We start from the raw sequence: 17,458 nt of genomic DNA on the forward strand, positions 1-17,458 counted from the left end.
TATTTTTTAACATTGTGCATAACTATGATCATTGCGTTATTTTTTTAATAAATGTCTGTTGAATATTACGTCATTATTCACAAACGGGCCATAATATTTGAGAGCGAAATAATTTAACGTGAAACTGATAGTATTTTATATGGCAGAAAACATCGTCGTTAGCACCAACGCTATGATTGTCCTTCTATAAAATTACCAATTTATGATCAAAATTCTTTGCAATCATCAAATTATCCAGCATAATTAGAAAGAATAATTAATTTTAGTCATGTTTTAGACAAAAAGAGTTATTTCATGCATTGCTTTCCTTAGAAAAATGCGATGCAATAATGCGCAGATTTAGGCACAGATTTTTTATTCATGTTCCAAATTCTGCGCAGTAATGTATCCTTCAAAGAAATTACGAAAGAATACGCAACCTCACCCAAATGGCTGAGGTATAGGCATGAAAATTCAAGTAGAATCTTTAACTTGCATTGATTGGAATCCTGTGCTGTGTCTCGGGGTCCGAACCTACGAGCGATAATTCATGAAACTTAATGGTCTTCTATTTTTTTTTAATGTCCAACCTCATGGCGCTGTCAGAGAGTGGGGAAGTGGTTTCTATATGAAAACACAATTTTTAGTATTAGTCTAAAGTGTAATGTTTAGTATGCAGAAAACCCAAATCAATTCGCCCTTCACGTTATCGAGAATGAAATATTTAAAATGAGGCAATCTAAATGATAACAATATTCCTTTGCCCCCCGAACAGCACAAGAAGGCCGGATCATGGATTTAATTATGGTAATGGCTAATGCTGGATTTTTTGGTTTGCTTTCAGCGTATAAAGACATAAACAGCATGGCAGGAGTATTTATTTTCACTTTTCGGGTGCGCAGAATTAGGAACATGGACAAGAGAGTGCGCAGAATTATGCACCGTGGATAAGTTTACAAAACAAAAAATATACTCAATTGTTGGTCGACTTATCATTCCCATATTTTTTACCAGATATTATAGACCGTATCACTACACGTTGCTGCTATCCACGTTGTTAATTTAAATCTGGAATACTTAGAATAGCGAAAGAATCATAAAAATGTCTTAACTGCGCAGAATATGGTACGTTCACGGTAATCCCTAAGTTGATAAGCATTTCCTCTTGCCAACGCTAATATGCAAAGATATAGCACCCGACACACTTTTTTCAGGTCATTGATGCATTGAACATAAAGAGTAAAAGTCGTAAGACACTTCCCTGTGGTACTCCCAAATCATTCCTACATGAATTCGAAATAGTGTTTCCGTAGTCCTTTGACATGTTTTACAAAGATTACTGTTTAAACAATTCCAAATAAACCAACCTTGTGTTTTTTCCAAATAGTTCCCCGAATTCCTATATTTATTATTGAAAAGAATTAGCAACTGCGATCTGACATTCAGAGCAAGCTTGTTGATCTCTCCGACAGCTCTGTGGCAGAAGATCTTATTGTCAACGTCACAAAGATCAAGTCAACGGTAGTGAACACTAACAATCGTTATAAACTTTGTCGTTATAAATTATAATATTAACAAAAATAATTTTGTTAGCATCATGCGTCAATGGGTTAACTTTATGCAGTATGCAGTATCACAATAGCGTTCCTCCCCAAAAAACCCGAAAAGCCTACGTACATTTTGAGCCAAGCAGAAGTCATATCGAAAGGGCACCGGTAAGTGACCATCGAATTTTGCATTCATTGTCCGTGCACCCCCATTTCGTAGTCGTAGTTTTTATCGCTTTTACTCGTATACGCATAGTACGGGGCGCGAATGAAAATAAACGAAAGGTCGTACGCTCGTATTGGCCGAATAGTGGATGACCATGGCTGGGAACCATAGTTCGAATTAATTACGGCTCAATTTTCGGATGTGCCAACAACGCATATTGATTCTCAAGTGCGGTCTACATACCAAGTATGTTGTGGGACTTGCGGAACGCACGGGGTTACGTTTTGTGAGCTTGGTAATATGGATGTTATATATGCACGTAAAAAATGTAAACAAATGGAGTTGGAGCTATTTTTCGCTCGTCTAATAGTCGCCCTCGTATTTTTGAGTGCTAGAGTGGGGTATATTTTGTCATATGTTTTATAGCGAAGAAATTGGACACTAGATTTTGCGTGAACGATGGACGTGTTCGGTGGTGCGCAGCTGATGGTGTGCCTCACACCCGGCCACTGAACGAAACCTCGAGTGGTTGATAATGAAATTTCGGAAGATGATGAACTTCAGCGAGCGCTGTTTCTTTTTTTTTTTTTTCGATTTTCCAATGTCACGTTGCGTAGGCGATCAGCATGGATTCATCGCCAGCCAGTAATGTGAAATCGAAGCTTTTGTGATTATGTGCGTCTGGGAGGGTCAATATGTGCATAGCAAACATCAGCTCACGTGTCACAGACAAAGCTCGAACTGTAAACAGACCGTTGCGTCGGTCCGACTGTTGACGCTCTGTAGGATGAAGGTTCGTTAATCCTTTATTCGAAGCAATTGACGCGATTGAACAAACAATCGATAGTGATTATTGAGCATCTTAGTAGAATCTCAAATTTGAGTTAAAAGAATTTTTTGTTTAATACTGCATTTATGTATAGTTACATAAGACTATAATTGAATACAAAAAAACCCATCGAAATATTTGAAAATTTCGAAACATACCTAAATAGAGTCGGACAACAACAACTTCCGAATTTTTTACACACACATCTTTTTACACGATGAAAGGTCAAATCTAATCTTTAGACTAAATATAACCTTTTAATGATTTAGAGAGAAAACCCAGACAATGGAGCTGATTGAGTTCGTTCAACGCCAGCTTGCGGCGTTGAAGTCAATTCGATTTTTGCCTCGGGCCAACTCACACCCAAACCGCCGCCGGCAGACTGTAGTATACCTTCACCAGTAGGTACTTTCCGCAACACTTTACACCTATCAACCTTGAACGAATTTTTGGCATCTTTTCTGTTTTCGGCATCACGCGTGCATTCTCTTTACGAGTGCCCGCGGCTGCGGCTGGCTGTGGCAACCTTTGCTTGTTGTATAATTTTTGTTTGCTGGTTACCGGCTAGTGTAGTGTGTAGGTACATTACACAGACGACCACTTTCGGTTGATGACCCGTTTTCGGGTGTTGTTTGACTAAACGACAAACAAAAAAAACCTTCATGACAAGTTGTCCAACTACTTCGTTCGTCTCCGCCGTTATTTTTGTGGTCATTGCAATGTTGTGTCAACTGGAATTTTGTTTCGGATTATTTTCTGTTTGTTGGTGTGAGGTAATATTCAAAACAAATAATTATTTCATGAAAAATTGCTACAGAATTGAAAATTTCATGTCAGGCTTTCTCGCTTTTTCAACTGAATCTAGAGAATCATCAATTGCACTTCAATGTAATAAACATCGAAGTCTTTTGAATTTGTTTACCTCATCGTACTCACTGTATCGGATATACCTTCAGATTTCCCTTTTAAGCCGACCACAACCCGCAACCCACAAGCGCGAGGATTAAATTTGAATGTTACGCATTTAGCATTGCAATTTATTATGGAACCATTACCCGCTGTAAACGCCAAATCCAATTAATGTAAAATAGAAAAAAAGGCTTTGAAGAAATAAGCTGCCGACCGGTAAACGGCGGTTAGATATAGAAGAAAACGTGCGTCAATGCGTTACGAATTATTGCACCATCTGGACACAATTGAATAAATGTTCTATAAAAATCTACCCTCAGGTGATTTTTAGCAAGCATTGCGGACTCGTTGCCCATTTCAGAAAACTTTGTACAATAAGGAGGTGGTGATTTGCCTGTCTAGAAACATAAAACTTGCTAACTATCACGTTACATCAAATCAAGTCATGTTAAATTATATTGCCATTTTCTTGAACTGGAAAATTATTTCCTATGAGGCGCAGTGAGCAGTTCTCTAAATTTTTCTGGGATGTTAATATATTATGTTATTGTAAATAAATCGATAAATTACTTTTCAGTTATCAATTGACGCGTGCAGGGCGCTATATCTCTGCATATTAGCGTTGATAGGAGGAATTGCTTATCATCTTAGGGACTATATTGGCACGCTTCATTGTGCCTGATTTTTAATATCAGTTATAATAAATTTAAGTTTGTCACGAGGTTTTCGAGCCACCGTAAATCTCGCATGTGCATAATATTTCTCGATATAAATGTTTAAACTATGGTTCATTATGTAGTACCATTGCCATTATATTTTATTTATAAAAAAGGTGTATTTTTGATCTCAGATTTCTTAATACTGGCGTTACAAGAAAATTTCCGAATATCGGAGTTAGTCTCATACAACCGGTGCTTACATACTGAGAATAGTTTTGAATGGTGATTTAGCATCGTTTGCTTTCGTGTCTCACTCGTTGCATTTTTCCGACAGCGGTTTAGAAGGCCATTTTGAATTCATTTGAGCACATTTAGCAATGGTGCGTTTACAAAACGAGAACTTTTATTGAAATCTTATAAGTCGTGAAATTGGTTACCTAGCAACATCCGACGTTATTTCTATCATATGATTATCAAATATCAACAGCTTGATAGCTTTTATACAGCTCCCTAATAAAGTAGTCAGAGTTTTTAAGCAAGTTCTATGATCGAAGGATGCCAAAAGAATCGAATATGTTGATAGCGCATAATGTTCGGCGCGGTAAACTGATTTCTCACAGTTTTTTCTTATATCGGTATGTCGGATCTCCACTACCTGTTTCGCAATGGCCACGTAACCAAAAACGTTTTCAAATCGTACGGGAGATCGTATGACAATGATCCCACCACCTGCCTCGGTGGATCCAGATCAATTCCTTTCTACTAACAACAACTCCTTCCTGTCACTGTGACACTTGTGGATGATGCAGAGGATTCCTCGGTCTCTAGTAGCAGTAAGTGTCGGACTAACATTCCTTTCACTCCCAAAATGACCTGCATGGGCGTGGCCAGCCTTGCTATTGATCATCACCAAGAACTAGATCACCAGAAAATGCACACTGAGAATGATCTGCTACTCCCAAGCATCATTCTGATAATTCTGCAATCTCAGCTGATTTAGATCAATCGCGGGCAACTCACGGGCGGTCAAACTATGCTATGCTATACTAAATTACTTTTCAGTTACCAATTGTGCTGAACAATTTAAGAGTATTGCCATTATACCACCTATGTGCCCGAAACCGTAGCCGAACCGATGTAAACGAAAGCATCTTGGAAGATGATGAGAAAAAATCACGCTATTTGCTAAGCAAGAAATAGTTGAGAGACATAAATAAAGGTATACTGGAGTTGATTACTACACTGAGAACATAATTAGAAAAAATATTCGTAAAACTATAGGGGTACCTGGGGTAATAAGCACCATCGAGACAAAATGCACCCCCTTCTAAGCCAAAACACAATTTAAAACTAAAAAAATAATTCTGCCAGTTAAATCGATGTTTGCTTCGGCTACTATGTGAATTTGGCAGTTTTATCTAATAAGGAAACGTAAATAATAACAAAAATATGTTTTCTATGAATAACCTGTAACTTTTTGCTTCGCTTTACCAACACTTTTTAACTGCTCCGACCATATTAAACGCTGGTAAATGTTATAATTCTATTAATTGTGGTTTGAGTTACACAATTCTGTTAAAACATCAGAAGTTTTGATATTTAGGGTAGACGCACCATTAGTGATGGTAGTACCAGTAGTGGTGCAAACTCGAATTCTTTCATTATTTTTGCAGATTTTGGTACAAGTTTGATACTTATCAAATAATACTGTTACTGGTAGTTCGATATTTATCAAACTTGTAACAAAATCTGCAAAAATAATGCAATAATTCAAGTTTCCACCACTACTGGTACTACCACTACTACTGGTGCGTCTACCCTATTACTTTTGTTTTTACCAGAAACATTTTTTGTTTAAGTTCGGGGCAAAATGCACCCCGTTACTCGGGGCAAAATGCACCCTCAGCAAACATGCTTTATTTACTTTGCTTCTTTTAAAAAATGACACGTAATTACGTCCGAAAATCTATCCGAATGTCTAACATGTTGTCAGGTACTGTTAAACAACGGCAGTCAGCACTGGAGGCTGTTAAATACTGTGTTTCAAAAATTATGGGGGTGGGGGTGCTACTCGGGTACACGGAATTCCAAAGAAAACACACCTCCAATAATTCATCTTCCTTCCCTTGCTTAGGCACTGTAATCACAGCATTTGGTAAAAACTAGAAACGACATTGTCAGTTAGCACGCACGAATTGTATTACAATTATTGAATTCATTGAATATATTCCCATTAATTGACCCAAACCATGCATGGGTGCATTTTGCCCCGGCTAGTTGCATTTTCAGACTTTTGCCTCAGTATCAAAAGTCACTTTGCACGCCTTTTTCACAAAGGTTTTCAGCATGATAGCTTCAGAAACTTTTAACTAATATTCATGAGATTATGCTCAGTATTTAAGATTGATATTTGCTTTAAGCTTTAATATGGAAAAACCACGATTTCCTTAAACGGTGCATATTACCCCAGGCTACCCTATTCTTGACAACCTTAAGGGAGCTCTCCCGCCAGACTAAAATTTCATTATTGCGGGAGCCCGGACACTGCGGAATCAATGGCAATGAGCTTGCTGACAGACTAGCGAGGCAAGGATCTGCTCATCAGTTCATTGGTCCCGAACCGTGTCTAGGCACCTCCACATCCGCTGTCAAAAGCGAATTACTGACCTGGGAAAAGCAAGAAATAGTATCCAGTTGGCATCAAGTGCAGGGCTGTAGACAAGCTGAACAGTTTATCTACCCAGACCCTGCAGTAGTTAAAAAAACTACTTACAATTACGGGACTCTTCACCGGACATTGTCCCACTCTTTACCATTTAAAGAGAATTGGCAAGGCCTTAATCGACATTTGCCGCTTTTCCAATTTAGAACTAGAAAGTTCAGCGCAGTTGCGCTGCTCCTGTGGAGCTCTTGCGTCTTCCAGGTACAGCTTCTTCGGAAGCTACCTATTAACTCCATACTCTGTATGGAAACTTCATCCCAAGAAGGTTATTGGTTTTATCAACCATTTAGTACCTAATTGGGGCGCAGTCTTACAGCCCAGCTCAACTCCATCAATGAATATGACTGTATGAGCAATCCGTATACTGTATACAGCAATCGGAGCCACCCTACTAGCACGGTTGCTACAAAGTTGTTGTGGTAACCGAAATGTGACTAATTTCAGTCGTAATTCGGTTGCATCAACTAAATGTACCTAAAGTGTGCTAATTGGGCAGCTTCAAAAGACAATCTTCGTGACTCTTGCACTGGCATTTTTAAACCCAGTACCCTTCTGGCATACAAAAAAAAATATTCTTAGCTAAAAAAAATAATTGTACTCCGTTTAAAAACATTCGTCGGCTTATTATCTACCGCAAGTGCTGTTATTACGAATGGTATTTTGTACGAGAGCACATTCATAGCATATCTTGCATCAAAACCCATCGTTATCGGCGAAAACGGGCTGCAAAGATTGTATGTAGGGTAAATAACTAGTTTTAAGCAGTCTAAGCGGGTCACTGATTGTTTTACCTTATTACAAGCGATGGGTTGACTAAGTGGGGGATATCAGCATACCAATCTTCTTGCTATCTTTAGTTCTTCAAGCTGTTACCATTGGAAGACACTATTGTTGAGCTAAACTTTTGATTTTTCGCTTTAAAACTTGGAGCGGCGGAACTAATTTTGAACACACCGAACCCATTTTCACCCGCAAGGTGCTTTTTTAAGCAATCCTGAAATCTGAATTTTTTTACGTCCCGTTAAAAAATCCCTCGAACTTTTCCCCCTATTCAGTAAGTTCGCGTTCCTATCCGCGACCTACTAATCGGCATCTGATGCGTAATCGGCATAGCGTATCAGCATAGATGCGTAAAATGCCATCTGTCTAAATTGTTTATCGGGGCATACACTCACCGCACCGTTCGGCAAACGGTATTCGTCGTCTCTTTTATTCTCTGGTGTTCTTATGGGAAACTGCGAGTTTGACGTCTCACTCGATGTTCATAAGGATGGTGGGAGAACAAAAGAGGTAAACATATAGCAGTACAAACGATCCGACTCAGAACAGTGTTGTCAAAGCAAATAACATTGAAACACATCGTTGCTTTATTAAATCACTCTTCGTGATGCGAAGATCTTCGAGAATTATTGAAAAAGCTGTCTTTTGTGTTGTTTTTAATAAAGAAAAATTAATTATGAACATACATTTCTCTTGAAAGTATTGAACCACGTTTTCACCATAGGAGGTTTCAGTTATTTGATTAAAGCAGAGGAGCGTTTGGTGCGAAAATGTTAGACTGAATACTGGGCAAGTTTCGATCTGCGGCTAAAAATATTGGGCTTAGCGTGGCACCGGGACTCCAACCCGGAATTTCTCGATTAGTACTCGAGTGCTTTACGCATTTAAACTATACCACAGCCATATATTAATTAGTCTCAGATCTAGTTTTTGTCCTACCAGTCCAAGCATTCCATCTTTCGCACACATACGCTCCCCCGGTGACGGTTATTATTTGTAATATGACTGTCCTATGCTTTTACACGAGAAGATAGACTGTTATCGACTGCATTGTGTAGATGCTAACAGTCTGGTGCCTACCGTCGTCGAGGCACAACGGTGTTAAACCACACCGGGGTGTGTTTTTTGTTTTTACTGGTACTGACTTTATCGCGGTTTGGGAATGTCTCTGTATTCGTCAAAGTAACGCTTTTTAACGAAAGAAGGGGAATACACTATGAAAAATACTTGCTTGTTCAAGGGATTTATTTTTGTCGGAAGGTTAGACCACTGCGACCATTATTTTGATCTATTGTGGTATTGTTCAAGGGATACGCCTATTGTGAGTAAACATTTGGGAAGGTCGATCATAGATGGTGCCAGTGTTCAGGCAAAACGTGCGTGACGATAATTTTTGTTAGTTTTTCTTCCGAGAGTAATGTTTGTTTATCTGTGATACTAGCCTAATAAACCAGCCGTCGTACTTTCTAATATCTACTAACTATAGCAACGTCAATTAAATCATAGCACTAGGCTTGTAACTAGTCCCAAGATTACAAAAACAAAATGTGAATGCTTTTTTTAAGACGGAAGAAACATTAGTCAAGGCGCTGTGTCTGTATATTGGCGTATTATACCGGCGTATTATACGGCGTAATATTAGCGCAGATTGTAACACATGATATCCGAACAACTGTAAGTCTTTAACAGTTTTTTTTTCTATTCTCAGTTCCTAGTCCATCCGGTCGATTATAATGGGTGGCAACTAAAATTTTGGAATTTTTTCGCGGCCCTTATGCTCAACAACAAACGAGCTCAGAGAGAAATGAGAGTATGTATGTGTCAGCTCTCTCTATCACCTCTTTTTGTTAATGTTTTTCGTTTTGTTTATGCTTGCGCAGTTCTGGTAAAAATGGCGTCGAAACAAGAAGCATTTCGGGAGCGCGTTGTACACTTCTACGAACTGCAACAGAAATCTCGGCAAAAAGTATACGGTACAACATTTAAAAAGCAAATATGTTGCGGCTTCGTCTGTTTCCCATACCCTCAGACGCCCAACAACTATTCGCAAGCAAGGTAGTGGAAGATCAGCCAAAATTGTGGACGCAGAAGGACATCGTTCTCTTTCTCGTTTCTTCAACAACAAGCCCTCTGGTTTGGCTATCAATTAAGATGTACCAGACGAATGTTTGAAGAAACTTTTGATCCCGTTTCTACAAAAACATCATGCAGATGGAGAATACGTAACAGAACATTTTTGAATTGCTGTATGCAATTGTACTTTTTTTTGTTATTTAATGTGGTTTTAACCAATTGGTCATTCACCAGCAATTGCACTTAAAGTAGAAGAACATAGAATAGATGAATTAAAAGAAATTTTAATTCAACAAAAATTTTACGACCTCAGCAAGGACTAGGTGAGGAAATAGCATCCCAGACCCAGATATCGTGCAAGCACTATATTCAAGACAGTGCCTAACGCTGGACAGCCACACATATTTTCTGGATTATTGACAAACTGCCAGCTTTTGAAACAATTTAGGTTTCTACATCTTATAAATTATCCCTTTCTACAATTATATCTCAACATCCAACACCCCATCAACGCAGAACGTAGATGAAATATTGCGTTAAACAAAGACGACGATAGATTGAAATATTAACAAAGATGGCTGCTTAGCAGATTGCCTAACAGAATCGAAAAAATTTTGTCACCGTAAAAGTGAGGAAAAAAGATATTTTTCGCAAAATTTGTATTATAAACATTGAGAGATACGTGTTGTGTTCTAGAGCATACTTTTCACTGGTTTAAGTGATTAATGCATGGAATAATTATAATTTTAAACTTGTCCAGAATTACACACCTTTGTTTTTGTTCGTTCCTAATAGGTAAAATGCCGTGTCACAAAAGGAATTGGAATCCCTATGCTTCATGGCAGCTAGAAAAGGCGCTGGCGATAAAGAATGAAAGCTTCTCTACACGATAATCAGCTGCGAGGCGAGGAATTCAAGTGAAAACACAGCACGCCAGGGGCAAAAGTTTGGTAGCTCCCAAAAAACCTGAAAAACCAGCAGTTCTCACATCGTTCAAGGAAGCGCGCATTGCAGAGTGGGTCATACAGACAGCGAGAGCTGGCTTTCCTATTGACATGGATCGTTTGAGGCAGCTGAAGTCCCGTAGTTTGCAAATTCACACAAAACTGGCGCTCTACAGAACACTAATCCTCCCGGTGGCCCTTTACGGACACGAATCATGGACGCTAAAGAAAGCTGATCGGCGAGTGCTTGGGGTTTTTGAGCGTAAAATTCTGCGATCTATACTTGGTGGCAAAATAGAAAATGGAGTGTGGCGCAGACGCATGAATCACGAGCCAAGTACCAAGTATACAAATATGCTGATATAGTAAAGGTAGTGCAATGTGGCAGGCTGCGGTGGGCTGGACACGTGGCCAGAATGCCCGATGAAAGAGTAGCCAAAACTATTTTCAGCAGAGAATCAGGAAGAGGCCGTAGACTCCTAGGCAGAGCCCGCACCCGGTGGGTGTGTGCTGTCGAAGACGATGCACGTTCAGCTGGTGTTCGTGGGGATTGGAAAACGGCAGCCCAGGGCCGACGGTACTGGAGGACCATAATTCGTTCGGCGCAGAATCGGTAACGGACCGTTGCCACTAAAGCAAGTTTGAGGCAAAATCCTTTTATTAATGGGATTCCTGGGCGAAAGTGGGCGAATCTTTTTGGGAACTTAGTCAAAGAAATTTCTTCTCGAGTACCGAGCAGTCGTTCCATGCAACGTACTCAGTTTCAGAAATTCTGATTCGCAGGTGATTCCAAAAACTAGAGACCTACCTAAAAGCGAAAAATATGTAAGACGTACTCAAGAATTATACGGCTGCTTTAACATGAATGATACATCTTTCTTCTTGGTCCAAAGAAAAAGTATTAGTCAAGAACAAATACGTTCATACATCAAATGCAAATTCAGGTCGAAAACGACAACAAATACGAAAAGTTACCGTTTCTTGATGATAAAGAAAAAGCTGTGATAAAATTTAGAATTATTTTTTTATGGTCAGTTGAATTTAGAAACTTCTTAACCGTTCAGAGTATGGTGATTGCACGGTATATCATACCAGTCATCGGTTTTCAGAATGATTATGTTTTGGAAGCTTTATAGAATTCTTTTGCTGCCGGAACTAATTTTACATCTAACAAAATTTATTTACTTAGATTTGCTTACCTCTAAATCTGGACCGGGAATGGAAGAATTTCGGTTTTTATTTAGTTCTTCCTTGCATAGCCTAGGGAAGGAAAAATTTTGTTAATAGATTTCGAATAAATAATTGAAAATTTCTAAAATATACATGTGGGGGAATGTTCCCGGTTGTGAAACAGGTTTTGTTTTTTGGCCATTTGGTTTATGTCATAAATCCATAAAAGAAAATGAAGATATATAAAATGAAAATAAAATACTACATTCATTTATTAACGGAAAACACCTTAAATGCAAAGTAATTTATCATTTTCTTTATTTAATCATCCAAATCTGAATTTCAATCAATGCATGTAAAAACCGGAAGTTTGAGATCTCCAATATGCGGATTTTGCTCTCATGAGCTTGAAAAGTGTGTTGAAAATGTTTGTGATTATTAACGTATTGAATAATTGAGTTTCTAGTTAAAAGTTAATACGTTGAGCGTCTTAGCAGAATCTCGAATACGAGTTAAGTTAGGAAGGTTTTCCGTGTTATTCTACTAAAATTATACTACACAATGTTCACATTAAGGATAATTACAAAATCTCACTACACTGTAATTCCACTATAACTATAACATAGCTAAACTAAACTAACCATCCTTTTACGTAAACCATCCGCAGATACGTATTTCGACTGTTACATACAGCCTTCTTTAGTGCTTTGACGATCTGAATGAAGAAGCACCGATATATATTAAAGCAGGTGGATAATTATTAAGAATGCCAGAACTAGTACCCAAAGTCATTCAGCAATTTAAAATTAAGAAGTTTACCTAGACGAATCGGCGGATTCGATGGAAAGGTGATCCGTCCCATATCATGCTAGATTTGGAATGAACTTGAAAAGCCATGTAAAATTGTTTCCTCCGTTATTGTTAAGAAGCGCGGAAGATTCTTGTTTATTAATTTCCTGATTCTCAGCAACATCCAACTTCCACGGCGCATTGATTGTGCGGAGAAGATGGATGTTTTCAGGGGTTAGGGGCGTTCCTTAAAACGAATACCCAAGCTCCTTTTAGTTTGTCCAATGTAAACTTTTTCACAGTGGCTACAAGCAATGTTGTAAACCTCTGCTCTGTTTAATAAATCAATTTTATCTTTAGTAGACCCTAATCTATTTTTGATTTGGTTGTTTCTACTGGTGTAGACAATATCTAAACCAAATCTTTTTAATTTTGGACGAAGGTGGTATCATAAGACCGTATCATAATCCATAGCTACTCTCTTCAGATCTTCTGTTATCGGAGTGAGTGTGGTAAAAGATTTCCTCTATAGGATCTTACTTTTCTTGTTGACAATGGCTTGAATGGCATTTCTATTATAGACATTTAGCCTAGCAACTTCAAACTTTCTAGATTTTTCATTACCGGACAACTTGACTGTTTCACAACCGGGGCGGACGCCAGTTTACAAAAATTTAATTAATATTTTTTGAGTAAATTATTTCGCCTTAAATTTGTCTGTGTCATGAAATAGAGGTGCTAGTTTAATAAACACTTCTAAAATGATGGGTCACAACCGGAGCTGTTTCACAACCGGGGACAATCCCCTACATATTTGTTCAATATTGTTATGAATTTCAAGAAGTATAATAGTCGATATCATATGGCACCCCATGTACCATCTACATCACATCGAGAGAATTGTTGTCCTTTTCAGGATATAGTTGTAAATTGAGCTACGACTGCTTACTGTGACACGCCAGAGCAGAAAGAGATATCGAGATGCTAGAGCTGCCGAAAAGAGATTTCACCATCGTAAGAAACACCAACACTGGGATCACGTTCTTGCGAAGGCGGAGAATTGCTTCGAGAGGTACGATAAGGAAGCTTCTTTAAAACGATCAACGGAATCAGGAACCAGACTGTGCAAACTCCTGTTATAGGCAAAGACAAGGACGGGAACCTGATTACCGAAAGATCGGAGGTGGCCAGGAGTTGGAAACTACATTTCGATGCATTGTTGAATGCAACAAGATGGAGCAGTTCACTGAAATTGGATAACGATTGAGGATAATGGACAAGCCAGTGGATCCACTAACTCTAGACGAGGTTAAAAAGCAGCCAAAGATTTGAAAAACAACAAAGCAGCTAGAAAGGGCGGCGTCTCCGCCGAACTTTTCAAAGTCGGGAGCGAACGGCTGTATTGTATCTACAGCACTGAGAAAAATTTAACTACGAACTAGTTGCAAAGTGTCATGTCATACAAAAAGGGCCATCGACTCGAATGTAGCAATTAACGGGGCATTTTAATACTCTATAGACGACTCTGCTCAATGCTGCATACAAAATTCTCTCTTACATCCTATTTCATAGACTGAGGTCGTTGAGGGAAACTTTGACGAATGCCAGTGCGGTTCCCGAGAGGGACGCTCATGGACGGACCAAATGTTCACCTTGCGACAAGTCGTCGATAAATTCCGATAAATCAACTTGCAGACCCACCATTTGTTTACAGACTTCAAGACGGCGTACGATTCAGTTAAATGGAATGAGCTGTGGCGGATTATGCTTGAACATGGTTTTCCAACTAAATTAACTAGCGCTCTATAAAATACTGATTCGCCCTATGATACTCTACGGCCACAAAGCATGGACGTTGAAAGAGAGCGACCGACGAGCTCTTGGTGTTTTTGACCGTATGATCCTGTCATCAATACTTGGCGGCATATTAGATGAAGGCGCATGCGCATAAATCACGAAATTATCACGAAATTACCAAGTGCACGATACTGTGTAGCGAATAAAACATAGACGAATAAAACAGTGGTCTGTAGTACATAGCAAGGATGCCAAATGAGAGACCAACGAAAATAATATTCTGCAAAGAACCCGACAACAGATGCCGACGACTTCGAGGTATACCCCGTACCCGTTGGATGAGCGATTACTACCCAGAGTTATTTGTAACCTGAAAAGTTTAGAAATTAATGAGAAATTAACTTTCACACGCAGATACGAACTCAAAGAATAGAGTGAACATTCTGAAGCTCCAAGTCGAGAAATTTTCCTTGGCACTATGCCATGGTCAATACGATCAAACGCTGCTTTGAAATCTGTGCAGATTGCATCAACTTGGAAAACCATGGACAATATACATGCAGACGTAAAATTACGAACATTCGTAAGCTTTTTCATTCCTTCCCGAAAAATGAAAGTCTATTCGAACCAAAATCAAGACCAAAATTGAGGAAAAAAATCCAAAGGTTTGAATCGAGAAAAGTTACCTGTAGTTCTCCTCAGCCTTCCTACGTTTGTCCACCTCTTTGTCGAGTTTCTTTTTGAAATTTTCCTCCTTCTGCGAGATAATATCCAAGCAATGCTGTAGCGTGTTGATAACGCCGGCAGTGGTTTCACGGAATGTTATTGCTTCGCCTTTGAAATCGATTGGCCGCAGCCCATTACCCAAGTCCAGCAGGTCTTTACTTTCACTCTTTTGCTGAAGTGCGTCAAAATATCTACAACGAAAACCAGTGTTCAAAATTCGAGTCAAACCAAATTAATTGTATTTCAACTGTTTTACCGTTGCAGAGTGTCAACTTGTCCAGACAATATATCCCTATATGTCTCGATTTCGTGCATTTTTTCGCGCAATCCCCAGCTAACGCGCTTTAGACTGCTACCACTGGCAGTCGACAGTGTGTTGGATTGCAGCGAAATTGTGCTCCCATGACGGCGAAGACTGAGTGTTTCTGGGTAGTCTGTTTTGTAGGACTGCAGCACCTCTATCCAGTTACGTTTATCCTCCTGAGTTTCCGCTCGTAAATACCATACATTCTGCCCGATCGACACATCAAAACGACACTCGTCGAACTCATGTGACTGAAATAGGAAAATAATAAAATTGAAAAACTACAATTAAAACGATTCATTCTGCCCAATAAAGTAAATCATCATAATAGCAGTCATACATAGTTGAACCCGAGGTCAGGAACAGCTGCACAGAAATATGATCTAAGTTTCATCTTTCTGGCACTCTCGCTTCAACCAATAAAATTAAAAGATAAAAACCAATACACTGCCTGGTAGCGCCACTTGAAGAAGACATATGTGTACAGAGGTATATGAATCACCGCAAAAGAGGGCGAACGAAAACAGTCGCTTTCGCTTATCAATAATTGACTCATTGTAATTGCGCTTAGCTACAAACAAGCGGCTTATTCATTTAGACGTTGCATGCAGTAGTATACTGCGAAAAGGAAAAAACAGAATTTAGATTTGTTACAGGTCAGTTTTAATGTGGCGTGAACGAGTAACTTTTCTGCGAAACATGGAAAGTATTTACTGTTTCCAGAGGGACCAAGCGTCGAAACATTCTTTTGAAGAATGATCTAATTTCTTAGTTATCTAGAAGTTCTTAAGCGGAATCACAATCTAATTGGTATTATTCGCATAATCTAGTTTATCCAGTATAACATGTTACTTGATTGCCACCTAATCTCTGACATTCAATAAGGTGAAACCAAAAATCGGACCACCTCCTACTATCTGCATTCAACTCTATTTACAATCTTCCAGTGAGTAGCTCCTCTTACCTTGATTGTGGCTTTCTGGAGGCTGATTGCCCCACGACACCCAAAATCACTATCCTGCTCACTTTTGTAATACGATAAAGTGCCATCCTTCAGAACAATGAACCGCGGCTGCCATCCGTGGATGTAGTTAGTCCATTTACTAAGATATCCCTTCAGTTCGGGTGTACTCAAATTGAGTTCCGATTCCGAATCATCACTGTTGGAAACATTGTTCTGCAGATAGTAATCATCGGCCATTTCTTCAATTTCAATGTACGCTCGCTTCGTTCACGTTTTGATTTTCGCAGAAGACAACTAATATAATCCCTAAACAAAAAGCGCTTTACCTAGTCACTTTCTTTTAGAAATCAATACAAACACCGCACAACGAAAAAAAAGTCCCGGAAAACACTTGCCCAAAAATAAATACTTCCACTGCTGTGCGTAGCCAAAGAACAACACAAACTGAGCGATCGCTATTTTGCTATTTTCACACTTGCAGAATCCAACTGCGCGAATATTGCACACGGAATTTACACAAATAAAACCCGCCCGACGGCACACACTGATAACGGTATATACTATTGATAAAACGGTACAAATTGGCGAGAAATTACGCGACCCACGTTCAATTTACTATCGCCGTCTTTCTGGTGTTTCACTGGTTTCACTTCATGACTGAGATGCAGTTGTTTTTATGTTTTCCTTTCCGATCATGAAGGTCTTTGACATTTGGAATGTCCAAAAAAATGCAAAAGAAAACTGACAGCACCGACAGCATACAGTCAGTACAATGAGAAGCTGGACGGATATGTAATTTTTACTAAATCCGTCCTATTTTCAGGTAATTGAGTTTGTAGCTGTACTTATAACTTTTGAAAACGTTGCGTATGTACACTATTCTCAGTTTGTAAAAATTGCACATTAAATTTTTCTTATCTTTCTAATAAATGCAATGACTTTATCGAAAACTGCAGATCGGGCAGCTGCAAACTGACAGCAAAGAAAATAATACGGCAGCGACATGCCGTGGAGAGCAGCGGAACATGCGGATTGACACGGTAGAAAAAAGGCTTGAAAAAAGTAATGCATTTAACACTGGTTTATAGGGTGTTTGCAGA

The 17,458-nt window shown here is 39.0% G+C and overlaps 1 protein-coding gene across 2 annotated transcripts in view; it reads right to left on the reverse strand.

Moving 5' to 3' along the window:
* LOC128734342 (ceramide transfer protein) overlaps positions 1–17,028 on the reverse strand; it is a 38,858-nt gene extending 21,830 nt beyond the window's left edge. The window contains exons 1-4 of one of the 2 annotated variants that reach the window (XM_053828489.1): positions 16,359–17,028; positions 15,347–15,645; positions 15,051–15,281; positions 11,808–11,868 (exon numbers count right to left, since the gene is read on the reverse strand). In XM_053828489.1, the coding sequence (XP_053684464.1) occupies positions 11,808–11,868; positions 15,051–15,281; positions 15,347–15,645; positions 16,359–16,595 (828 nt within the window). In that variant the 5' untranslated portion in view covers positions 16,596–17,028. Of the gene's footprint in view, positions 1–11,807; positions 11,869–15,050; positions 15,282–15,346; positions 15,646–15,734; positions 15,816–16,358 lie in introns of those variants that run through there. The other variant, XM_053828490.1, reaches the window with a different exon arrangement.
* Positions 17,029–17,458: the final 430 nt, after the last annotated feature.

Source organism: Sabethes cyaneus, chromosome 2 (assembly GCF_943734655.1).
Source record: "Sabethes cyaneus chromosome 2, idSabCyanKW18_F2, whole genome shotgun sequence".
Lineage (NCBI taxonomy): Eukaryota > Metazoa > Arthropoda > Insecta > Diptera > Culicidae > Sabethes > Sabethes cyaneus.